Below are 27,406 nucleotides of genomic sequence, written 5' to 3' on the forward strand. Positions count from 1 at the left end.
ACAGTGGCACAGCTACATCATTCCACAGAGACTATTACACAATATGAACAAATATACAGTAAGCACCTTCCGTAATAAGGAGCAAAATGCTTTTGATTGAAAGAAAATCGTATTACATTTTCATTGGATACTTATTCACTCAGAAAGACTGGATTAGATTTGCAATTCATGCTGCACCACAACCATCTATAAATTCTAAAACCAAATCCCTGCTGGAAGAACATCAAATATGTATAAGCATCAAGTATGATTGATCTGTTTCGTACAATATAAGAAGTACTTTGAGAGGGCAAATAGAAAAGAAAATCTTACCATCCATGTCCTTGTGTAGGATCATCCAGGAGCACTCGAATTATATATAACAAACAGCTTAATAACTTGAGAGAAAAATTGAACAATCGTATTCTGAGACCTGTTTGATAAAAGAAAAGAAAATACAAATTCAGTTTCTTTAGATTTTAATTCATGTTTTTAATGTAAAACTACTTAAAAGGAACAGGATATGCCTTCAACTCAAGTCAGAGAACTTGTGACTACAAGTATTCAAATATTAATATTTGGAAGTTTTTATGAAATAGCTTTGTGTAGGGAATGTATTATTATTGCCCAAATGTATAAAATATTAAACTATATTAATGTTTTGATAAAGTGGCACAAAAGTCAGAAAATGTAAAAACTAATACCTGGCACAATTTTAACTCTATTCCTCTGTGTGTGTGTGTGTGTACACTGAACTGTGCTGCACACAAGGTCTAAAATAACGTAACCAAATATAATGCAGTGTCTTCTACAAGCTCAGGCCCCAATTAGGTGGTAATTTCCATGTGAGCAGATGCCCACACCTGTGCAAAGCCTCTTTGAACTCAAAGGGGATCGACATAAGCACAGTGTTTGCTGCTCTGAGGGTCCAGCTGAAGCCCAATGGAACCATTGACTTAATGGTCATTGAATCAGACTCTGAGTTCATTGCAGCATCAGGACCAAAGATATGCATGTGATCTTGTAATTAAAGATAGTATAGCCTTAATTGCACAAGTGTAATTTTTTTTTTGCATTTAATACTTACATTAAAAATAAAGTTACCAGTAATTATACTAATAGACACTGTTGGCAAAAACCAATGAGTAGAAAGCAACATCATTAGCAACCATTAGTAAATTGTACACTTGTAGACCAAGGCTCCAATCCTGAATTTGGATCCTCACAGTTGTGCCCGTTCAGAGTTCTATTGACTGATGTGAGCTCACACCGATCTGATTGCAGGAGCAGGATATTAGTAAGCACCAGTGAACCATAGGATAACTAGTGTCTGTCATTGTAAGCTAAGACACCAATTTTTCTAACACTTATGCATGTGAATAGGCCCATTGTACTGAATAGAACCAGTTGTATGTTTGCCATGTTAGGGCCCAATTATGTTTTTCCATACCTATATGTGACCTTGTGTGTATACATACTTCTAAGAGCAGAGTGTAAAATCTATTTATTGAGCATAACTCCCTCTCTCCCCTAGCCCAGTGCTGGAGCCCCCATGCATTTCACCAACTTGTGTTTTTGGGGGGAAGTTGCATCCAAACTGAACATAAAGTTAACATTTCTGAAAATCATTCCCCACTTCCCACCTTCAACAAGTAGTATACTTAATTACAGAAAAATTCAGAACAATGTCTACTTTAACTACATCTTAGAATCTGTGTATGAGAGAGACAGAGAAAATAAGGCTTTATAATGGAGCACTGTTTGCTATTTTAACTGTGGAGATTCCTTCATATTATGAAGGTTAGATTAACCCTTTTGGCATTGGTAAACTGGGGGTTAAAACCCCATCCTAGGTTCCCAAGCAGTGAGAAGTCCTACAGCTGTGACCAGCAATTAGACTTGTCAACATTTATCTAGAGACTCCTGCTGTCTTATCAAATCTAATTAACAGCAGACTCTTGATTTCCCCAGAGCAGGGAGAAGAGATAGGAAAGAGGATATGACCAGAGGGTGAGAGGGCTGGGGCATGTGCGTATTCATTGCTGTGTTATAAGCTTTACTTTTTTTTTTTCTTTTTGAACTGTTGCTGAAGGAAGAACTTCTTAACTGAATTAACCCTTTTGGGGAAATCTGCTTAAGCAGGACTAGCTGCTATGCCAGCTGGGCTATTATAAGTAGGCAATTAGGTGAGGTGAGAGAATAAAGGTCATTTTTGTATTGGCCTCATCTGTCTAGCCCTTCTGTTAATGAAATGCAAAGGTCTACAATCTGCAGTTTTGTGCTTTTATTTTAGCTCTGTAAATGTTCATCTGTATGTGGAACACATCCTGATTTCCCTACTGATAATTCAGCAACTTTTAATCATTATATGAAGTCATATTTTGATTATAAAAGGTAACTAGAGTGCCTGACATTATCTGGGAGCACATGGACAATAGCAATGTAAACTTCCCCCATGTTGCTCTGCAATGCACCTCAAATGTGACCTAGAACAACCCCCAGAGAGAGTTCAGTCCCCATGCAAAGTAAGTCCTTGACTTCTCTGCAGAGACTACAGACATTCAGGTGCAATGTAGACATGTTCATCAAGTGAGACCATCCTGTCACCAAATAGGCCATCAAACCCTAATCAAATAATAATGCATTTCTGTTCTGCTAACCAGCGCTGAATTTGAACTAGTGGTTTAAGCACCAAGACTGCAAACACTTCAGCAGATCCTTAACTTTGAGCACATAAGGAGTACTTGCATGCTTAAAGATCAGCGCAGGCATGTTTGCAGAAACCGGGCCTTTGAGTTCACAGTCTTATCCCCTTATCCAAGCCTCCTATAAATCAATTTAGAAAATAAACGCTAACTGGGACATTTGGTCATTGGTCTGTACTGAGACCTTGGAGGTTTATTACAGAAAAATCTGTTCTTTAATAAGGTTTTTGATACTCCTTCTCATAAACAAATTAGGGAAATACAACCTAAATGGATGGTTTCAGAGTAGCAGCCGTGTTAGTCTGTATCTGCAAAAAGAAAAGGAGGACTTGTGGCACCTTAGAGACTAACAAATGTATCTGAGCATAAACTTTCATGAGCTACAGCTCACTTCATCTTATGCATTCAGTGGAAAATACAGTTGGGAGATTTATATACACAGAGAACATGAAACAATGGGTGTTACCATACATACTGTAATGAGAGTAATCAGGTAAGGTGAGCTATTACCAGCAGGAGGGGGGCGGGGAAACCTTTTGTAGTGATAATCAAGGTGGGTCATTTCCAGCAGTTGAAAAGAACATCTGAGGAACAGCAGGGGGAGGGGAATAAACGTGGGGAAATAGTTTTACTTTGTGTAATGAACCATGCACTCCCAGTCTCTATTCAAGCCTAAGTTAATTGTATCCAGTTTGCAAATTAATTCCAATTCAGCAGTCTCTCGTTGGAGTCTGTTTTTGAAGTTTCTTTGTTGAAGAATTGCCACTTTTAGGTCTGTAATCGAGTGACCAGAGAGATTGAAGTGTTCTCTGACTGGTTTATGAATGTTATAATTCTTGACATCTGATTTGTGTCCATTTATTCTTTTACGTAGAGACAGTCCAGTTTGACCAGTGTACATGGCAGAGGGGCATTGCGGACACATGATGGCATATATCACATTAGTAGATGTGCAGGTGAACGCGCCTCTGATAGTGTGATTGATGTGATTAGGCCCTATGATGGTGTCCCCTGAATAGATATGTGGACACAGTTGGCAACAGGCTTTGTTGCAAGGATAGGATCCTGGGTTAGTGGTTCTGTTGTGTGGTGTGTGGTTGCTGGAGAGTATTTGCTTCAGGTTGCGGAGCTGTCTGTAAGCAAGGACTGGCCTGCCTCCCAACATCTGAGAGAGTGATGGGTCATCCTTCAGGATAGGTTGTAGATCCTTGATGATGCGTTGGAGAGGTTTTAGTTGGGGGCTGAAGGTGATGGCTAGTGGCGTTCTGTTATTTTCTTTGTTGGGCCTGTCCTGTAGTAGGTGACTTCTGGGTACTCGTCTGACTCTGTCAATCTGTTTCTTCACTTCAGCAGGTGGGTATTGTAGTTGTAAGAATGTTTGATAGAGATCTTGTAGGTGTTTTTCTCTGTCTGAGGGGTTGGAGCAAATGTGGTTGTATCGTAGAGCTTGTCTGTAGACAATGGATCATGTGGTGTGATATGGATGAAAGCTGGAGGCATGTAGGTAGGCATAGCGATCAGTAGGTTTCCGGTATAGGGTGGTGTTTATGTGACCATCGCTTATTAGCACCGTAATGTCCAGGAAGTGGATCTCTTATGTGGACTGGTCCAGGCTGAGGTTGATGGTAATTGTTGAAATCATGGTGGAATTCCTCAAGGGCTTCTTTTCCATGGGTCCAGATGATGAAGATGTCATCAGTGTAGCGCAAGTAGAGTAGGGGCATTAGGGGACGAGAGCTGAGGAAGCGTTGTTCTAAGTCGTCCATAAAATGTTGGCATACTGTGGGGCCATGCGGGTACCCATAGCAGTGCCGCTGATTTGAAGGTATACATTGTCCCCAGATGTGAAATAATTATGGGTAAGGACAAGGTGGGTGCATAACTGGTTGGGAAACCGCTCCCGGAAAGTAATTACCAGTGTTTCACAGTAAAGCTGGAAGGGCATATTGAGTGGGGTCCACAGGGATCAGTTCTGGGTCGGGTTCTGTTCAATATTTTTATTAATGATTTAGATAATGGTATAGAAAGTACACTTATGAAGTTTGCAGATGATATCAAGCTGTGGGAGGTTACAAGTGCTTTGGTGGATAGGATTAAAATTCAAAATGATCTGAACAAACTGGAGAAATGGTCAGAAGTAAATAGGATGAAATTCAATAAGGACAAATGCAAAGTACTCCACTTAGGAAGGAACAATCAGTTATACACAAATGAAATGGGAAATGACTGCCTAGGAAGTAGTATTGCAGAAAGGGATCTGGGGGTCATAGTGGATTGCAAGCTAAATATGAGCGAGCAGTGTAACACCGTTACAAAAAAAGCAAACATAAGTCTGGGATGTATTAGCAGGAGTGTTGTAAGCAAGACACAAGAAATAATTCTTCTGCTCTACTCTGCTCTGATTAGGCCTCAGCTAGAATACTGTGTCCAGTTCTGGGCACCACATTTCAGGAAGGATGTGGGCAAATTGGAGAAAGTCCGGAGAATAGCAACAAAAATGATTAAAGATCTAGAAAACATGACCTATGAGAGCACATTGAAAAAAATGGGTTTGTTTAGTCTGGAAAAGAGATGACTGAGAGGGGACATAACAGTTTTCAAGTACATAAAAGGTTGTTACAAGGAGGAGGGAGAAAAATTGTTCTTTTTAACCTCTGAGGATAGGACAAGAAGAAATGGGCTTAAATTGCAGTAGGACAGTTTAGGTTGGACATTAAGAAAGACTTCCTAACTGTCAGAGTGGTTAAGTTTTGGAATAAATTGCCTAAGGATTTAAGAGCAGGTTAGACAAATACCTGTCAGGGATGGTTTTAGATAATACTTAGTCCTGCCTTGAGTGTAGGGGATGTTGGGATATGTAAGGGTTAAGTAGAGACCTGGAAAACTACTGGTGTGCAGACATGGTATTAGGGAGTAGAGGCACAGGCGGGCACCGTTTCTGCGCTTAACAGATAAAGTGCTACCCCTCTCCCTTCCTTTCTCCTTGTTAAGGATTGATAAGCATTGCAGCTGCCTAAGGAATGTGAGGATCTAAAGGATACTCTTTGTGTAAAAAAGTGTTCTCTCCCCCTTCCTTCCTTTCCCAGCTACCTAAATGAGCTCAGGGTTATGGCCCCTTCCTTCCCTGCAAACTGCTGATTAAGGGAATTTGTAGCTGCAATTATTGCAAAGAAATGTATCTTTGAAGTAAAAAATGTCTGTAGAATATGCTTAATGCTGTAAACAGTAAACAGGGGTGGGAATAATTATATTCATTATATGGGCATTCGTATTACTCAATAAAGGGTTTGGGGTGTCACAGTAAATGTAGGTATTTACGTATTAACTTAGATAAGAGTGGGCTGTAACTAATTCAGTGCTTACTCGACAATTGGGTCAAGGGGAACAAGTACCGCAATAAAGAAGTCCATCTACTCAATCTGTCTCTGGGTCAGTCTGCTCATTCTCTAACAGGAGACTTGACTACAAGACCTCTCGAGGTCCTTTCTAGTCCTCTGATTCTATGACTTTCAGACTGGGTGTGGGGGAGAAAACATAGCAGGCCATATTAGCAAGACAAGAATACAAATCAAAAGAGAGAAGTTTTGCTGTATAAAACGTGTTAGAGTCCAGTATGGCAATTATTTTAAGCAATATCCTTCATACTGCAACTAAGATATTTTTCCCCTCAAAAGTGTAGTATACCACACAGAAGATTCCAGTAGGTGTCATAAATCTAAATGACAGGGAATGGTTTGGAGAATTGGACTTCTTCTCATTGGAAAAGACAAGGCTTTGAGATGACCCCAATAGAAGCTTTAAATATTGCAAAAGCAACTTAATAGTGATAACATGGCAATTGAGACCATACAAGGAAATGAGCACTAGCAAAGGAAAAGCACCCTAGAATCCTGAGGGCACTGAATCTGAGTAGTGATGCTGCTATATTCTTTCTAAATGTAGTTCATTACAAAACTAATGCATGGAAAAAAAAAACCCTCAAAACAAATGCATGCAAAAAAAAAAATAAATCACTCATAACGTCTGCATGTCATGAAAAGCTGCTTTCCCTTGATGTATTGAATTTATTTGTGACAAATAATGACTTGAAAAAGTAGTCTTGCTATACAAATCATTTGGGATGCTAACCAGATTCCCATTGCTTCTTGGTTGTTATCAGAAGCATCTCCCTATTCTGCCTCTGTTTAAATCCTGTACTTCCAGAAATTTTCATTTGATCAGAACTGAGACCCTTTGGTGGGTTCTGCTAAGGAAGGACTCAGAGTCCAAAAAAATAAGAAGCTTATTTTAGATGAACTCTATTCTTGGTAGAAAACAGCAAGACTTTGTGCTGCTGAAATGTGGGAGTTTACATGGACTTGTTTGTCTGCAGCACTCAAATTCTGGCAAGAGATCTGTATGGACAGAGGGAAAATGTGTCAGTGGGAAGACATGAAATCATTACCCAGAGCTGTCAGCTCCACTGTCTCTGGAACAATGCAGGGCTCATGGGCCTGCAAAGTGGAGGAAGCACACAAGGGCACAAACCCTTTGACATCCTCCACTCTACTAAGGAGCCTGGAGTTGGCTATTGCAATGAAGGATAGGACACGGCTAAGATTCTCAGAAATATGCTGATTTAAATTGTATCTCTTATGCAGCCTTTTCCTGCAGGGTTTCTATGGAGCCTTGGGTGGAACTTATTCTCTTATGGCAATCCCACAAGGGATAACAATGCCACTTGTACTACTCCTGGAAGTGAATCTTCTCCCTGGCATGCAACTGACCACAGAGGCAGGGGCTGTTCTTTACCAGCACCTGAGCTGGTGACTCTACTTGCTTCTCCATCCCAAGATGTAAAATGTGTGTTATTTCTCTCACCTCTGTCCTTTTCTAGTAGTTTAATTAACAATAGTTTAATTTAACTGTTTCCTTGTGTATTTTGGCGTGACACAGTGTTTGAATACCCACTCTAAAACTACTATTTTTGGAATTCTTCATATATAAATTTAACTGGTTCCTTGTCTGACTTTCTCTTTCAATAGATCAGGTTTTGTGAGAGTGTTGTATGTGTGACCAGTAAGTATTGCTTTCAGTACTTGTAAGTTTATCTATTTCAAGACACTTGAGTGATAGTCTATAATTTGGTAAATATCCCCTAGATAAGCCTATCCCAGAATTCATTTGGCATAGTTAGGCATTTGAGTCTCCGCTCTTGTTGATGCTATTGACTTCTGTCATAGTTAACAGAGGGCCTGGTTCTCCAATGCTTGCACTTTGAATAGTCAAGCACATTGCTATTATGTTTATGATCATAGCAAGACCTCTAGTCATGGACCAGGATCCCATTTTGCTTGGTGCTGTACAAACACACAACAAAAAGATGGTCATCTGTTTAAAGTGGGTGTTAAACACTATTCTTCTAATTGAGTACAGTTTTACACTCTTTGCACATCTCTAAATGGTTAGCCAATGTTTAAGGCAGTAAAGGATCAGGCCCAGATTTGTTTCAATATGTCCAGGAGTTTCTAGTTAAAACATATTTTTCTAGTCCTAAATGCCTTAGTTGAATTATTTTTAATCTCTTTTCTCCTATATGTGAAATGGGTTACTAGTTTTCATTCTTTCTGTTCCTTCAAACTTCACTGTAAATCCACTATTCTTAATTTCTCTTTGCTGGTTAATGTTTTTTTTTATTATTTCTATTTTAAATCCTGTCAGTACCTTAGTATGATTTGTCTGACTGGATTTCAGTTTTTTTCCCCATTCCTAAACTGATTGTCAAGTAGCATGTGTTTGCACAAAATGTCTTTATCTATGCGATTTTGACACTGGTGTCTGACATTTATATTCAGTAAGATCAATCATCCACTGTTTTATCCAGTTATTCATTGTTTTGAGGTGATGTGATTATGATTTCATTGTCTCTGTAATCATGGTATCACTGTTTGGTTTAAAACAAAAAAATTGATAACTTGGTCCACAATCTGTTTATTTCATTAAACAACATAAATGAATAAAATATTGTTGTCATCTAAGAAAGGCACAAGTAAATGTGTGTTGAGATTGAGAACTGTTTGTGTATAGAATACCACATTGTCCTGTATTGGTATTGCTTGTGACCCAAGTTTGGAAGGATCAAATGATAACTTGACAGAATTTGTAATACTCCACAGACATTTTGGAGACCGGAGGCCAGATTCTAAATGGGGTAAAATAACTTAAATGGTGTTATACCAATTTATAGCATCGGATGCTGCTTATTCAGGCCTTATTCTTTTAGCACTGTCTTTTAAGTATTCCTTTAAATATTTCATTTGTATCTGCATAATTTTTCTATCCCAATTGCATGCACTGGGGTAAGGGGTTAATTAGTATGGAGTATGGCTGTTGTGATAGGTTTGGTATGAGCTTTCCCATAACTCTCTAACCCTTTTCTGTTTTTAAGTGGAGCCATTTCCAGAGCAGATGGCTTCAGGTCTTATTTCAAAACATAGCATTAGTAAGCTTTCTGGATGTGTGTGTTTCACCTTTCCCTACCTCCACTGACCTGAAGCTTCATCTTTTTTTTCTCTCTCTGAGATTTGTTTTAGGGTGTGATCTTATACCGATTCATCTTGCCAGGTACAAGCAAGTCACAGCAATGTGTTATTACTTCTCTGTCATTATGTAGCTGGCTGGCACTCTATGCCATATTTATTGTAAACCTCACATGCATTTTCTATGTGGAAATATCGATAACTAAATTTTGGAGCTGTGTGAAATATTATGATTTTATTGTTGTCAATTTATAGAAATATTTGACAAATTGGAGCAACTCTGAAATTGTTGACACATCATGCCAGGTGTACTGTATATCATTTGGATTTGGGTAACCGAGTATTGTGTAGAAATGCTTAAAATTTAGAGCTGTATTTGTTGATCACATAAAATCCACAAAATTAATCAGGGAACCAGAACTAGCTAAACCTACTCCATGAAGTCTTAAAGGTTAGTAGCAACTACTCAGAGGGAAAAGATGTATTTTGTGTGCTCTCTCTCTGAGCCGTTCAGAAAACAGCATCTGTGATGACCCTTGCTGTAGTGTATGACAGGAGTGTTCTGTGTTCCCGCTGAAATCCACCCAAAATTCCTGGGGGTGGGGGCAGTAGCCATCCTTGGCAGCTCCCTGAAACACAAAAAGGGACAGCAATCGTGCCGCCAGAACCATTAGAATGAGTAGCAGGATACTGGTCTTCCCCACCAAAAGACATCAATACAAGTGATTGGGGTTTGCTGGGTGTCTGCCATAGGGTTGTTTCGTTGGGGAGGGTTTGGATAACAGACCCCCACATGGCTTGGTAAGACAGTTTAGCTAAGCATATTAATTCTTGCACTTTTTGTGGTTTCCATATCACTGGACTGATAACTTTGTTGTGAGGAGACCTGTTTCCCGGGTGTGTTTACAGAAAACTTTAATATGGAATTACATTTTAAAAAGAAATCATGAGTTATAGTGTCAAGTATCAGGGGGTAGCCGTGTTAGTCTGTATCCACAAAAACAAGGAGGAGTCGAGTGGCACCTTAAAGACTAACAGATTTATTTGAGCAAAAGCTTTTGTGGGTAAAAACCTCACTTCTTCAGATGCATGGAGTGAAAGTTACAGATGCAGACATAAATATACTGATACATGAAGAGAAGGGAGTTTCCTCACAAGTGGAGAACTAGTGTTGACAGGGCCAATTTGATCAGGGTGGATGTAGTCCACTCCCAACAACAGATGAGGAGGTGTCAATTCCAGGAGAGGCAAAGCTGCTTCTGTAATGAGCCAGCCACTCCCAGTCCCTATTCAAGCCCAAATTAATGGTTTTAAATTTGCAAATGAATTTTAGTTCTGCTGTTTCTCTTTGAAGTCTGTTTCTGAAGTTTTTTTGTTCAAGTATAGCTACTTTTAAATCTGTTATAGAATGTCCAGGAAGACTGAAGTGTTCTCCCACTGGCTTTTGTGTGTTACCATTCCTGATGTCCGATTTGTGTCCATTTATTCTTTTACATAGGGACTGTCCGGTTTGGCCAATGTACATGGCAGAGGAGCATTGCTGGCACATGATGGCATATATAACATTTGTAGACATGCAGGTGAATGAGCCTCTGATGGTGTGGCTGATGTGGTTGGGTCCTCTGATGGTGTCACTAGAGTAGCTATGGGGACAGAGTAGGCAACGAGGTTTGCTACAGGGATTGGTTCCTGGGTTAGTGTTTCTGTGGTGTGGTGTGTAGTTGCTGGTGAATATTTGCTTTAGGTTGGGGGGGCTGTCTGTAAGCGAGGACTGGACTGTCTCCCAAGGTCTGTGAGAGTGAGGGATCGTTTTCCAGGATAAGTTGTAGATCGTTGATGATGTGCTGGAGAGGTTTTAGTTGGGGGCTGTACGTGATGGCCAGTGGTGTTCTATTGTTTTCCTTGTGGGGCCTGTCCTGTAGTAAGTGATTTCTGGGTACCCGTCTCGCTCTGTCAATCGGTTTCCTCACTTTCCCAGGTGGGTATTGTAGTTTTAAGAATGCTTGATAAAGATCTTGTAGGTGTTTGCCTCTGTCTGAGGGATTGGAGCAAATGTGGCTGTATCGTAGAGCTTGGCTGTAGACAATGGATCGTGTGATGTGTCCTGGATGGAAGCTGGAGACATGTAGGTAAGTATAGCGGTCAGTAGGTTTCCGGTATAGGGTGGTGTTTATGTGACCATCACTTATTTGCACTGTAGGGTCCAGGAAGTGGATCTCTTGTGTGGACTGGTCCAGGCTGAGGTTGATGGTGGGGTGGAAATTGTTGAAATCCAGGTGGAATTCTTCAAGGGCTTCCTTCCCGTAGGTCCATATGATGTCATCAATATAGTGCAAGTAGAGGAGGGGCGCTAGGGGACGAGAGCTAAGGAAGCGTTGTTCTAAGTCAACCATAAAGATGTTGGCATACTGTGGGGCAATGTGGGTACCCATAGCAGTGCTACTGACTTGAAGGTATAAGTTGTCCCCAAATCTGAAATGGTTGTGAGTGAGGACAAAGTCACAAAGCTCAGCCACCAGATGTGCCGTGGCCTCATCAGGCATACTGTTCTTGACAGCTTGTAGTCCATCCTCATGTGGAATATTGGTATAAACAGATTTTACATCCATGGTGGCCAGGATGGTGTGTTCAGGAAGATCACCAATGCACTGTAGTTTCCTCAGAAAGTCAGTGGTGTCTCAAAGATAGCTAGGAGTGCTGGTAGCGCAGGGTCTGAGGAGAGAGTCCAAATAGCCAGATAATCCTGCCGTAAGAGTGCAGATACCTGAGATGATGGGGCGTCCAGGGTTCCCAGGTTTATGGATCTTGGGTAGCAGATGGAATACCCCTGGTCGGGGCTCTGGGGGTGTGTCCGTGTAGATTTGTTCCCATGCTGTAGCAGGGAGTTTCTTGAGCAGATGGTGTAGTTTCTTTTGGCACTCCTCAGTGGGGTCAGAGGATAGTGGCCTGTAGAATGAGGTGTTGGAGAGTTGCTTGGCAGCCTCCTGTTCATAATCCGACCTGTACATTATGACTACAGCACCTCCTTCGTCAGCCCCTTTATTATGTTCAGAGTTATTTGAGGCTGTGGATGGCATTGTGTTCTGTACGGCTGAGGTTATGGGGCAAGTGATGTTGTTTGTTCACAATTTCAGCCTGTGCATGTCTGCGGAAGCACTCTATGTGGAAGTCCAGTATGTCATTTCGACTGTCAGGAGGAGTCCACGCAGAGTTATAATGTACAGGTCGTAAGAACAAGTAATGCTTTGAATATGCTATGGGATCTTGAATAGGATTGCTTATCACGTGCCACACCATAATACATGACCATTATGTTCTCAGCCTCAGACTTGCTTCCCTGATACCAACTACTTAAACTTAGTTTAAAGACCACGTCATTTTAACTAGTTCCCTTTGTGGAAGCCTGCAAATCTCTGCGCTTTAGGGGACAAAGAGGAAGAGATCTATGACTAGGACTCCTACGTGCTATGGTAATACAAATAAAGCACTGTCACTCCTCCCCTTTATATTCGTAAGAGTGGTACTTAGGACACTCACCTGGCCAGATCTGAATCCCTGCTCTAGAGCAGAAACTTGAACACAGATCTTTTTCCACACCCTGCCAAGTGAATGTCCTAACTACCAGCTTACTGGGTACTCTGGGGTGGGTCTGTGTCTCTCTCCTGTTGAAGGTGTTCCATGTTGTATGAAATTACTTGAAAAGTCATTGGTGCAGGGACTGGAATCCAGGTGTCCCCTGCCCTCTCCCCATTAAGTGCTCTAACTACTGGGCTATAGAGTCACTCATTCTCTAGTCCAATGGATAGTTAAGTATCTTATACAAAGGGGAACAGTTTCAACAGGACTAATGCCTACCCTGGAATATAGCCCAACAGTTAGGACACTCACCTTGGGGGGGAGGAGGGGGAAAGGGAGACCTGCAGTCAAGTCCCTGCTCCAGAGCAGCTATTCAAACCCATGTCTCCCACCTCCACACAGAGTGGCCTAACCACTGCTCCTTAGTTTGGTGAATTATGTCTGAATCCCCTGGTCAATGTAAAAAGTTTTCATTTTTTCGGCTGTTTTGATAATGTCAAAATGAACCAATTCAACATTTCCAAAATTATTTTTGTTTCAACCAAAACAACTTGCCAAAATCAACAGGAATTAACAAAATGTTTCAGTCAATCCAAATGTGTTTATTTTTGCTGAAATATACATTTGACTGAAATTCCTTCCCGCTCTAGTGAGTAGGAAAATAAATGACTAAGGGAGCAAGTAAAGAGCCAGGATCATAGGTGATTAACAATATTAAGTAGAAATATAGTGAGGCATTAACATGAGAATTGACATCAACAGTGTAATCAAACATGCAAGCAAGAGCTTGCGAGCAGGACAACTGAAACAAAACAATGGGGGGCTGGGAGTGGAATAGAGAATTAATATAATCAAATAAATCCCCCTTCAATGACACTTTAAATATGGCACTCTATCATCACAATAGTGTATGGGCAAAGCAATTCCTTCTTTGCAACATGCCCAGAGACTAGTTAACATACAATCAAGGGAGTATAAGAGATGGGGTTATATGTAACCCCTTTTTATATAAAAAGGACTATCTAAATGGAACAAAGAAGCATTCTCTCTTGCCCTAAGTGAGCACAGTTTTTGGATCCCTAATCTTAGTGTAGTCCAAAAAGGACTATTACATTTCAAAAATGCAAGTTTCCCTCTCAACAGGTCTATTTTTTTCATAACTATATTCCCAATTTTCGGGAACCAGGTGCTTAATTTAACTGGTATGTAGACTTCCAATTAGCTGCCAGAAACAGAAATGTGGTAAGTGTCAGGACAGTGCAAACTATATCTTGATCTATGAATTGAATTCCAAATAGGTTCATTTGCCCATACTCAAAAGGCTATGTATATGGTAAGTATGGCATGTCCACGAAATATGTAGGAATGTTTCTGCAGTATTGCTACACAAGCAAAAAAGCAGATAGTTTTGACATGAGTTGTGTGCATTCGAGAAGCGTATACTGACTTCATTGTGTACACTGAGAAGATTTTACAGATTCAAAAGCAACACTGAAGATTGATTGAAATCATAGAATCATAGAATATCAGGGCTGGAAGGGACCTCAGGAGGTCATCTAGTCCAACCCCCTGCTCAAAAGCAGGGCCCATCCCCAATTAAATCATCCCAGCCAGGGCTTTGTCAAGCCTGACCTTAAAAACTTCTAAGGAAGGAGATTCCACCACCTCCCTAGGCAACGCATTCCAGTGTTTCACCACCCTCCTAGTGAAAAAGTTTTTCCTAATATCCAACCTAAATCTCCCCCACTGCAACTTGAGACCATTACTCCTTGTTCTGTCATCAGCTTCCACTGAGAATAGTCTAGAACCATCCTCTCTGGAACTACCTCTCAGGTAGTTGAAAGCAGCTATCAAATCCCCCCTCATTCTTCTCTTCCGCAGACTAAACAATCCCAGTTCCCTCAGCCTCTCCTCATAACTCATGTGTTCCAGCCCCCTAATCATTTTTGTTGCCCTTCGCTGGACTCTCTCCAATTTATCCACATCCTTCTTGTAGTGTGGGGCCCAAAAGTGGACACAGTACTCCAGATGAGGCCTCACCAATGTCGAATAGAGGGGGACGATCACGTCCCTCGATCTGCTCGCTATGCCCCTACTTATACATCCCAAAATGCTATTGGCCTTCTTGGCAACCAGGGCACACTGCTGGCTCATATCCAGCTTTTCGTCCACTGTCACCCCTAGGTCCTTTTCCGCAGAACTGCTGCCTAGCCATTCGGTCCCTAGTCTGTAGCTGTGCATTGGGTTCTTCCGTCCTAAGTGCAGGACCCTGCACTTACCCTTATTGAACCTCATCAGATTTCTTTTGGCCCAATCCTCCAATTTGTCTAGGTCCCTCTGTATCCTATCCCTGCCCTTCAGCATATCTACCACTCCTCCCAGTTTAGTATCATCCGCAAATTTGCTGAGAGTGCAATCCACACCATCCTCCAGATCATTTATGAAGATATTGAACAAAACCGGCCCCAGGACCGACCCCTGGGGCACTCCACTTGACACCGGCTGCCAACTAGACATGGAGCCATTGATCACTACCCGTTGAGCCCGACAATCTAGCCAACTTTCTACCCACCTTATAGTGCATTCATCCAGCCCATACTTCCTTAACTTGCTGACAAGAATACTGTGGGAGACCGTGTCAAAAGCTTTGCTAAAGTCAAGATACAATACATCCACTGCTTTCTCTTCATCCACAGAACCAGTAATCTCATCATAGAAGGCGATTCGATTAGTCAGGCATGATCTTCCCTTGGTGAATCCATGCTGACTGTTCCTGATCACTTTTCTCTCATGTAAGTGCTTCAGGATTGATTCTTTGAGGACCTGCTCCATGATTTTTCCGGGGACTGAAGTGAGGCTTACTGGCCTGTAATTCCCAGGATCCTCCTTCTTCCCTTTTTTAAAGATTGTTTTAAAGATTTAAATGTGGATGTTGAAATCACTGCTTCAAGGCTGTAGGTTCAGAATATATTTCTGCTATACAGAAATCTCCACTGTTTTGATTACTCTGAGTGCAAATATAGTCTTATATATTCAGTACAATTTTTATTCATTGACTCAAGGTATACAGAAGAGTTACTGCCTGTTTTGCCTGGTAACAGGATTGTTCTGAAGTACTTTAAGAATTTTTCATATAATACTTCTTGCTGGGATGTTTGTACTTTGACCTAACTATGGGACTTACTCATGTTGAATAGTACTTTACACCATGAGTATTCCTACTTTAGTCAAGTAGAGCTCTATTGAGTGTGGGTAAGAGTATCAAAGCATGTCACCAAGTATTCACAATATCATTTAGATATTTTAATTTGTACATTCAAGTGTGCAAATCTCAATAGAACTTGTAGAATTCATGATTTGGTTTCTCTCTCTGTCTCTCATTCTCATGAATATCTTTAAGCATACATATTTAAGTAATTCCTAAATCACAGTCGTCATCTGATTTACTGGATATAGCAATGCATTTTATGCAGAGTCCTATGAGATCTTACTTGTAAAATGAAACAGAATGTGCTTATCTGTCAAAGGAATAACTTTTAATGGCGGTGAATTGAGTTTGGGGTTCACTTGAATGTGGAATTACTAAATTGGGAATAGTTGCAAACAGCATAAGGCCAAAAATAAAGGGCACGAAAGAGTTTAGAAACATGTATGGGTGGGTGTGAGCAAAACAATGGTGTGCGGTGCTTGGGGGCGGGGGAGAAAATCAAGCCAGTTCTATTTAGTTGCTCAAAGAGAGATTTAGACATCCAAGTCTTTAGGTCTCTTTTTTTGCTTGTTCTACTTCAGAGCGGCGCTGATCACAACAGGATTCCTAAGATGGAATCGGAGTTCACACTTGCTGAATTCGCTCCATTTACTGATAATTTTCAGTTTTGATTTCAATGGAATTAGGTTCCTACTCACTCTTGAAAATCCCAGTAGGTGCTTATCTGCATCTCTACATGCCTAAATACCTTTTAGAAATCTGTTTAGTGGTGTTTGCAGTGGTGGTGTAACAGGGTTGGTCCCAGTATATTAGAGAGATGAAATGAATGAGTTAATATCTTTTTATTGGACCAACTTCTGTTGGTGAAAGAGACAAGCTTTTGAGCTACATTGAGCTCTTCTCCAGGTCTGGGAAAGGTATTCAGTGTCACAGCTAAATATAAAGTGGAACAGATTGTTTAGCATAACGGACACATTTAAAATGAAGTGGTCCCTTAGAATATGTGTTAATGTCCTCACGCTAAACAATCTGTTCTACCTTGTATTTTGCTGTGACTCTGAGCTCTTCAAGTCTGGGAAAATCACTCCGTGCAGCTTGAATACTTGTCTCTTTCACCAACAGAAGTTGGTCCCATAAAAAATTACCTCAACCACCTTGTCTCTCTCTTTAAAATTTGTCCACTTACCCTTTCTCCATATAATGCAAGGGTGAAAATAATCTTTTATCTGCACCAAGCTCTGCACCCACCTGAGCTGTACTTAAGTAATTAGGGTAAAATCCATTCCCCCACCTGCATAAAGTCACTGTAATCTGGCTCTAATATGTTTAGAAGGCAAAAGGTAGTGAAATCAACAGTGCTAACACATGGAGCCAGGGTGTGCAGTTACCTTCCTCACACACAGTTAACGTATACACATCAGGTTTTATTTCATTCAGGCTGTTGCTTGAGGTTTGGGAATGACTGGATGAATGTAAAGGTAAATGTCATAGTCCCTGCCCATTATGGCCTTCTGTGATGGCCTAAGCAGGTCTGGTTTGGAGACTATTGCCACAACATGTATGGACTGCATCTTATATAGCCCTTCTGGCCACAGTTTCCTCCTGCAATTAGGGTGACCAGATAGCAAGTGTGAAAAATCAGAGTGCGGGGTAATAGGTGCCTATTTAAGAAAAAGCCCTGAATATCGGGACTGCCCCAATAAAATCAGGACATGTGGTCACCCTACCTGCAATCACCTTAGGTTGTGGGGGAAATCTTGCACTGGCCCTCCATCCCCTGGTTGAATTTGAGCTTTCATACAGGCCCTAAGTTAGTTATGGATACAGCATAATGGAAGCTATTCACATGGGGTGAATTTCTCCCCAGTGCACATTTGGTGTTAGTTAATTTTAAAAGGTGGGAAATGAGCATTGTTAGTTTTAAATGTGGCAATTTGAGTGAAAAATCATCTAGGCCCCATTCAGGAAAGCAGTTAATGTGCTTTGGTGAATGTGGATAGACTGCTGAATCAGGGTTGGAGGAAAACTATATATAAGGGAACTAAAATGTATTTGTTTTTGAAATATCATGTCCAGAAACGCTTTAGAAGCCGGGATGCCCTTTCAGCTGGTCACCTTTCTAAATTATTTTTGCAACCTAGATAATTTAAGAGGAATTTGATTAAAAAAAAATAGGTTGGAAGCCCAGATGCCTCTGGAACTTTTCTTTTCCTTCAGAAAGCTATGTGATGACCTATCCAAATACACTGACATGTCAGATCCATGGAAACTTGTCCATCTGAAGACGTTGCAAAAATAAAACCCAGTCAATAAATAGTTGTCCCCAACAAAACGAAAAAGAAAAAAAGAAAACACTAGATTGCTAACGTGTGTTGAGAATTCATCATGGGCATTCTGTTAAAAACAGACTCCGCTAATCTCCTATGGATGAAATCTTGGCCTCATTGAAGTGGAACTCCTGATATTGACTCTAACGGGGCCAAGATTTTAGCCCCTATATTTAACAAATGTGTGCAACTGAAATTAATCAAAACTGCTTACTTGATCTTTGGTTTTTGATGAAAAATAGCTTCAGTCTCTCTTTAAATGTATTTTCATTCATATAAAATTCAACTTGTACCCTGAAACAGAAAATAGAGTATTAGAATTAAAAGTCAATCTATAAATGATTATATAGATACAATTGCACCACAAAATATCAGCATTTTCATGTGATTCCTCTTAACATTTTTTTAGCATAAATTTAGAGGGACATATTAAGAATGAAGTAAAATGAACATTTAAGCACTTGGAACATACTGATTAGAATAATTAGAAGTTAAATGCTAAAAAGACCTTATGTCATCTCATCTATCCTCTGGAAATGCAAGATTTGTTCCCTACGCTACTCAGCATAGAGTTTGGCCTGTTATAGCTTTCAAAATCATAAGCACTAGAGTTTAATACTTCCCTGGAACAACTATTCTGCAGTCTGAAAGATCTCTGTCAGGAAGTCTTCTCTAATATTTAATATAAACTTCTCTTTTTCTTAGTTTAATTCCATGACTGTTGTTTAATATTATTGCTTTCAATAATTCCTCTAATTTCTTTCTCAATGTTTACATCTTTCAATCATCTTATGGTGGGTACTTCATCCCCACCCTGTCTCCTCGAACCATGGTTTAAACTGCTTACAGAGTCCTTCCCCTGTTTGTGGCACTCAAGGGATTTTTTTAAAGGCCCTTTTTCCTCTCCTTCCCCTGGGAGAGGGAGAATCAGAGTAAAAGAAAAAGGCAAAGGTGGTCAGTCTCTTAGGCAGTCTTTTGGTCTCTCCTTTGGGTTTTGGCTAATCTGCAGGTATACTGTCTTTAATCAGGAGTAGGGTCTGCCTCCAACTCTTCCTTTTGGTCACCCCTGCTTTATACCTGGTCCATACAGTCTCAGGGGCTGCAAGTTCTGCAGTTGTCTTCCTCTTGCTGGTCTGTCCACATAGCCAGTGGTCTCTCAGGTATAGCAATTTTCTCCCTAATCACCACCTCTTCCTGTGGAAGGCTTTCCCTTTTTAAGCTTCCTCCCTCCAGGCAGATCAAGTCTCACAGACAGATCTCATTAGTGCTGGCTTAGCCCAGAAGGGCTCATTAGCCGCCGTCTCTATGAGACTGAGGAAATTACCCCTCACAACCTCATCCCTGCAGTCCTGGGACAGGTAATCTCCATCTCTGATTTTCTGTGAAAAGAAACTGGCATTAACACACTCCTTTCCCATCTCGTGTTGCACTCTGAAACTATGGGTTTGTAGCACCAGGTACCATTGACTTATACATGGATTCACGTCTTTTATGGTTTGGAGTCAGTAGAGGAGAGCATGGTCTGTGATCAAGGAGAAGGGGCTACCTGGCAGGTAATACCTGAGAGAATCCATGGCCCATTCAATCACCAGTGCCTCCTTTTCAGTAATTGAGTAGGCCTTTTCTCTAGGGAATATCTTCTTAGTCAAGTATGCAATTGGGTGTTCTTCTTCAGTGTCTTCTGAGAGCATGGCTCTTAGGCAGACATGCGAGGCATCTATGTGCAGTATGAATTCACAAGAAAAATCAGGGCCGAAGAGCACAGGTGCCCAGCATAACTGCACTTTCAGTTCATTAAAAGCTTCCTCCCTGTTCCAATCCCACCAGATCTTCTTTGGGTGGTGTACCTTTAATTAGGTCTGGAAGGTAGGTAAAACTGAGGCAAAACTGAACATAAACCTCCAGTAATAAATTGCCAGGCTGAGAAAATACCTCATTTGCCTCTTCTTCCAGGGAATTGGGCATGCTATTAGGGCCTGTGCCTTGTCAATCACTAGTTTCATGAGGCTGCACCCTATGTGGTACTCCAGATTGGGTACCTCAATCATGGCTAGTTACATGTTGTGGGGCTGGCGCTAAGACTTGCGTCTTGAAGGGTCTTTAACTCTGCCTTTCAGTATTGCAAGTGTGACAAAGTTCCTCCTCTGCCTTGGTGGGTCCTATGCTTATTGGTGGATTTGCTCACCTCAGATTCACAGCAGCCCTCAGTTTGGCCATTTTTGCTAGTGGCTCAAACCTGCCATTCACTCAGCTAACCTCATCACTGGCCAGCATGGGGAAAGGGAGGAGAACAGTCTCCGCAGTCTCTGCTGACCCACCTAGTGGGTTGGGGGATAGGCCAGGGACCATCCCCTCTGGAGGGACCCACAATCCAAGTCACTTCCTCTTGTCTCAAATAGGGAGTTGAAGGGGGATGGGAAGAACCCAGGCCCGCCCTCTACTCTGGGTTCCAGCCCAGAGCCCTGTGGATTTTAACTGTCTACAGTGTCTCTTGTAACAGCTGTGTGACCGCTACAACTCCCTGGGCTACTTCCCCATGGCCTCCTCCCAACACCTTCTTTATCCTCACCACAAGACCCTCCTCCTGACGTCTGGTAATGCTTGTACTTCGCAGTCCTCCAGCAGTAAGCCTACTCACACTCAGCTTCTTGCACCTCTTGCTCCCAGCTCCTCACATGCGCCACACTAACTGAAGTGAGGTCCTTTTTAAAACCAGGTGCACTGATTAGCCTGCCAGTCCTAATTGAGTCTGGTAGCTTCTTAATTGGCTCCAGGTGTCCTAATTAGCTTGCCTTAATTGGTTCCAGCAACTTCCTGATTGTTCTGGAAGAGCCCATTATCTTACTCGGGGAAAAGTGACCTGTTTAATCTGGGGCTAATATATCTATCTTCTATCACTCTTCTGTATTTATTACGCTTTTGGCTACACTTTTCCCCTCACCTTTTTATTTATACACTTCCCATCCGTGGCCCCACAAAATCACGAGATCTCCTGGTTAACCTCCTCCTAGCCCTAGCTAAAACAGCCATTTATAAAACCAGAGAGGGGAGGTTGGCCAATGAAGCATCCTGCGACTGTAGGGCCATTTTCCGATCCTCAGTACATTCACATATCCGGGCGGAGTTCCTCTGGGCGGCGTCCACCAACTCCCTTGACGCCTTCGAGGAGCGGTGGGCGCTGTCCGAGGTTCTCTGCTTGGTGACCCGTCCAGTTCCCTCCGTCTGACCCTTTGATTGAAGGGAAGAGCGAGAGACCCCAGCCCCAGCCGTTGCCGCTGAGGATACCATCATTACTGTTACCTTGGAGGGGTCCTATCACACGTGGATGTACGTCCGCCCCACCCCCAAACCGCCCACCCCGCAGCCGTGCCCATCTTGTCGGGCACTCTCAGGAGAGGAATAATCGGTGACACTGGGCATGGCACTAGGTAACTCGAGGGAGTGGAAGACCAGGAGTGTCGAGGAAGCCCCCCCGCTGTAGGCCACCAGGTAACTCAGAAGGGTGGAAGACCACGAGTGTCAAGGAAGCCCCCCCAGCTCTGGGCCCAGGCTAGCCTGAACACTTCTCCCTCCTGAAGGCTGCTGTGTTATACCTTGTGTTTGCTTTTGTTTTGTTGCATAGTTTTGCTTTATCCTTTTTGGTGATTCTTTGTAAGTGTTACACAAATAAAATTTTTTCTGCTTCAAAAAAAAAATCACTCTCCTGTAGCCATCTGGCCTGACCCCGTCACACCAGGTAGGACTATGAATGACAGTGTTTTCTGTGTAGGCCTCAGCATTTTGGTGGTACCACCTTTTTAGTAACCCAGGGAAAAGCATGCCAATTGCTTAGTTTGGGGGCTAGGGGGAGATTACATTGCTCTTTAATAATAAAGTGCTTATCTTCATTACTGCTGTTACATTTTTAACAGGAGACATTTATTACTTGGTTGCTGTTATGCAAAATATACAATCTTTATCTTCAGTGAGTTTTTTTTCAGGTAAGTAAATAAAGCAACATAAACTATTAGATGAGGGACTTCCATTTAAAAAGGAACACTGTGTTACTGATCTCTTGACATGGTTTAAATTAATCTCACATCTTTTTGGAAAGAAAATTGCAGTAGTCACTTATCATGAAACAATACATGCTAAAAGTAAGCGGTGATATAATAATGAGGACAGAGAATGTGGGGGCGAATCACTTTCCTATCAACTGACATTGAGTCTCTCTGATAGCCTGCCAGCAGCTGTCTACTTCTCCTTCCCTTTCCTTAGCAACCACTGCTTACAAGCAGATTGGGATTCCACAGTGTGGTGGTTTCCATGGCAAAATGGATTACAAATGCAGCTCACTTGTAAATTCAACTCCCTCTTTTTTTAACTGAAGTGAAAACTATAAGTGGGTTCTACATTTGCAGAAGCTGTAGTTAAATGTGATAGCTAGATAGAGATATTATACATATACAGTGCATCTAATACCCTATGTTAACTTTGACTTAAGCCTACAGCAGAAAGAACAATAGCACAGACTTCCAGAGAGAGAGCCTTTGGTCTGGCATTAAAGTGATTATATACAATAATTAAGACAGAATGAATGGTTTGGGGAGAAGCCCATTTGTGTCAGTTAGGGCAGAAACATTTGGGTGGAATTTCATCCTTAGCTTGCATCCGATGAAGTGAGCTGTAGCTCATGAAAACTTATGCTCAAATACATTTGTTAGTCTCTAAGGTGCCACAAGTCCTCCTTTTCTTTTTGTAGATACAGACTAACAAGGCTGCTACTTCTGCATTTCTTATCTCTTCAGAATTTGAGGAGAGAACTGTCTGCTTAAATTTGTGTGGCATTCTTCTTGTCTCATATTAAGATATACCAATATCACATGTTAGTGCTTAATATATCACTTTAACTCTGAGAAGTACAACTGGGGAATGAATTGTTGGAGGTAAGAAATGTGAGCAAACATCTACAATATTTAAATGCTTCATATTAGAGAGAGCACCTAACAGCTTTAGTCCATGCCCATTACAATCACTTCAGTCTCTCCTGCGTTTACTCTTTCTTGCCTGGTATTATCTGCTTTAGTTAACATAGATCAGATGGTAAATACCTGCCATAAGAAATATATACTCTTCCAGAAGAGCACATCAAAAAGCAAGAATGACCCAGTCTTGCAATTCATGCTAGCATATTGCTTCTACACTATCAAAAAAAAAAAGTATAGCATGTTCTCAATCACCAACAGAACCTTTTTAGCATCTTTTCCCTAGAAATCTTCCATTCAAGCACTGATCAGACTGAACCTGCTTAGCATAAGAAGCCTGATTATTACAGGAATCATTGCTATTCATTTTATGGCTGTTTGTCTCTTTAAAATGAGAATCAAATTGCTTAGTTAATATTTTTTTTCTTTGATATAGTACATAATGGAGTTTATTGTAGATATTAATAGGCTCAGATTATTAAGTATTAGTTGCTAAGGGAGTTTTAAATGAATGAGTGAGGCTCATATGGTGATTTTTTTGTAACTCCTCTGCATTTACATAGCAGTAGTACATTTTTCTAGGATTTGGTTGTGCCTGGTGGTGTCACTTTATCAAAAATGAATGTATTCAGACAAACGGTGATAACATAATATGTACACACAATTTGTAAACCTACAGACCTCTGGAATGTATCTTTTCTGTTCTATACTCCCAAGTAAATAATACCAGCAAATCTTTAATCTCTCACTTTTTTTTTCTGTTCTTGATAGAAAGTGAGAAGGAAATTATAGTTCTTTGTTCTCCTTATCAGAAAGTAATCTAAGGAGATGGTCGAGTGCTATTTCTTTTGGTTAGAGATGAATTAATTCCAAGGCCAGAAGGGACAACTGAGATCATCCAGTCTAACCTCCTGTATAACACAGGCAGCAAGACATTCCCAAAGCATATCTTTTTTAGAAAAACATCCAATCTTGATTTTAAAAATTATCCTAGTCTGAATCTGTCTGTCTTCAGCTTCCAGCCATTGGCTCGTTTTACACCCTTTGCTGCTAGATTGAAGAGCCCATTATCAAATATTTGTTCCACATAAAGGTACTTACAGACCATTCAGGCTACCCCTTAATCTTCTATTTATTAAGCTAAACAGATAGAATGAAGGAGCTCAATAATTAAAAGGCATGTTTTCTAATCGTTCTCATGGCTCTTCTCTGAACCCTCTCTAATATTTCAGCCTCCTCCTTGGGTTGTGGACATCAGAACTGGACACAGTATTCCAGCAGCAATTGCACCCATGCTAAATAAAGAGATAAAATAACCTCTGTACTCCTACTCAAGATTCCCCTGTTTATGCATACAAAGGTCTTATTTGCCCTTTTGGTCATGGCATCATACAAGGAACTCATGTTTAGCTGATTATCCACCCCAAACCCTAAATCTATTTTACAGTCATGTAAAGTATGTAAAATAAGAGCAAATTAAGATGCCATTGAGTTAACTTCTCGTATTGCTATCTATGTCACAGATTTCAAATACTCCACAGAAACCCTGGCTTTGTAAACTCAAGAACAGATTTTATTTAGTATGACTTTTGATCCAATCTCCTATTTTCTCAGAGAGGTGATTACAGAATCATAGACTCATAGGACTGGAAGGGACCTCGAGAGGTCATCTAGTCCAGTCCTGTGCACTCACGGAAGGACTAAGTATTATCTAGACCATAGGTGACAGTCTTTGTCTAACCTGCTCTTAAAAATCTCCGCTGATGGAGATTTCACAACCTCCCTAGTCACTCTGATTGACGCTGTTCCCAAATAAATTATTTAAGTTCTTGCCTTTCTCAGGACACCACACAATGTGTTTTCAAAGTTTCTTCCATTTAATAATAACTAATTTCCAGTGATATTCCTCATGCTAAGCCTATCTAATAGCTCTCCTGTCAGTACAATCCTTCAAAAGAGAAGAAGCTTTTCAAATGCAACCGAAGTACCAGTATACATTGCAATCTACTTACTGATTCAGAATACAATTCAAGCCACCCATTTAACATGAGGCAAAGAAAAGTAGAGAGGAAAAACACCCATTTAAACGTACTCTGTACTTCACTCTGAGAAGACAAGTGTAAGCGGTTCCTAGAACTGACTATAAATCTGCAGTGCCAATCTGTCTGCAGTAGAAATTCCAGCTGTGTAACTGTAGTCACCTGAAATCTGCTAATGAAAATGTCTATAAACCACCTGCCCATAACTCTTTAGAATGGTATTCTGCTGGTACAATCACACTTTACCTTGCTAGAACAGGAAATATATAAATTCTCTCTCCTCTGTTTAAAGCAACAGCTTTGGGTTAAAGTGGTCCCTTCATAATTAATAATATCAGCAATAATTCTCTAAACATGCACAGTGAGAGTTTGAATGTCAACAGCTGTAGCCCAATTACCATTTTCTGACCTTGGGATCAATTCTCCAGTAGACATGAGGCTGGGGATCGATTATATTCTTTTAAATTTTACTTCAGCTGCACATATGAGAGGAGAGCCCACACACCTTATTTTATGCACATATGAGAGTAGCCTCCCCTGTTCAGGAGATCTGGACAAAATACTGCTCCTGTTTTTAATCATTTAACCTTTTAAAAAAAATGATGAAGCTTATTTCAATTTGGAGCCTTTTGTAAACTGTTAAGTGTTTTTGCTTGACATTGTCTTTACTGTTAGGATTGCAAAAATGTTATGATTAACATTTAAAATGTCATAAGAATGGCAATACTGGGTCAGACCAAAGGTCCGTCAAGCCCAGTATCCTGTCTTCCGACTGGCCAAAAACAGGTGATTCATAGGGAATGAACGAAACAGGTAATCATCAAGTGATCCAGCTCCTGTCACCCATTTCCAGCTTCTTGTAAACATAGGCTAGGGACACCATCCCTGCTCATCCTGGCTAACAGCTTATCCATGAACTTATCTAGTTCTTTTCTGAACCCTGTTATAGTCTTGGCCTTCACAACATAATCTGCTAAAGAGTTCCACAGTTTGACTGTGCATTATGTGAAGTCCTTTTGTTTGTTTTAAACCTGCTGCCTATTAATTTAATTTGGTGACCCCCAGTTCCTGTGTTATGAGAAGGAGTAAATAACACTTCCTTATTTCCTTTCTCCACACTATTCAGGATTTTATAGACCTCTATCATATCCCCCTTAGTCATCTCTTTTCCTAGTTGAAAAGTCCCAGTCTTATTTATTTTTCCTCAAAGGGAAGCTGTTCCATACCCCTAATGATTTTTGTTGCCCTTTTCTGTATCTTTTCCAATTCCAATATATCTTTTTAGAGATGAGGTGTACCATGGATTTAGCTAAAGGCAATATGATATTTTCAGACATATTATCTATCCCTTTCCTAATGATTCCCAACATTCTGTTCACTTTTTTTTGACTGCCGCTGCACACTAAGTGGATGTTTTCAGAGAACTCTCCACAATGACTCCCAAGATCTCTTTCTTGAGTGGTAACAGCTAATTTAGAACCCATCATTTTATATGTATAGTTGGGATTATGTTTTCCTATGTGCATTACTTCGCATTCATCAACATTGAATTTCATCTGCCATTTTGTTGCCCAGTCACCCAGTTTAGTGAGATCCCTTTGTGACTTTTCACAGTCTGCTTTGGACTTAACTACCTTGAGTAGTTTTGTATCATCTGCAAATTTTGCAACCTCACTGTTTACACCTTTCCCCAGATCATTTTATGAATATGTTGAACAGTACTGGTCCCAGTAGAAACCTCTGGGGGACACCACTATCTACAGTAACTCCTCACTTAACGTTGTAGTTAGGTTCCTGAAAAATGTGACTTTAAGTGAAACGATATTAAGTGAATCCAATTTCCCCATAAGAATGAATGTAAATGGGGCAGTTAGGTTCCAGGGAAATTTTTTTTTGCTGTACTGTACAGTACAGTACTATAGTTGGGAGGTGCCCCTGCCTTACCCCACACAGGCAAAGCCCACTGGCACTGGAGACAATGAGGCAGGCAAGGAGGTTGAAGGTGCTGTAAGCTAGGAGAAGCACATTGCGCAGCAGCAGCGGAAGCTTCCCCTACTCTCCAAGCACCAGGGGCGGGGGGCTCAACCCTC

At 40.9% G+C, this 27,406-nt stretch overlaps 1 protein-coding gene across 1 annotated transcript in view; it reads right to left on the reverse strand.

Annotated features, from left to right (window-relative positions):
- KCNT2 (potassium sodium-activated channel subfamily T member 2) overlaps window positions 1–27,406 on the reverse strand; it is a 286,825-nt gene that overhangs the window by 205,289 nt on the left and 54,130 nt on the right. The window contains exons 2-3 of the mRNA XM_073358218.2: window positions 18,528–18,607; window positions 313–412 (exon numbers count right to left, since the gene is read on the reverse strand). Coding sequence (XP_073214319.1) covers window positions 313–412; window positions 18,528–18,607 — 180 coding nt within the window. The remainder of the gene's footprint in view (window positions 1–312; window positions 413–18,527; window positions 18,608–27,406) is intronic.

Source organism: Lepidochelys kempii, chromosome 8 (assembly GCF_965140285.1).
Source record: "Lepidochelys kempii isolate rLepKem1 chromosome 8, rLepKem1.hap1, whole genome shotgun sequence".
NCBI lineage: Eukaryota > Metazoa > Chordata > Testudines > Cheloniidae > Lepidochelys > Lepidochelys kempii.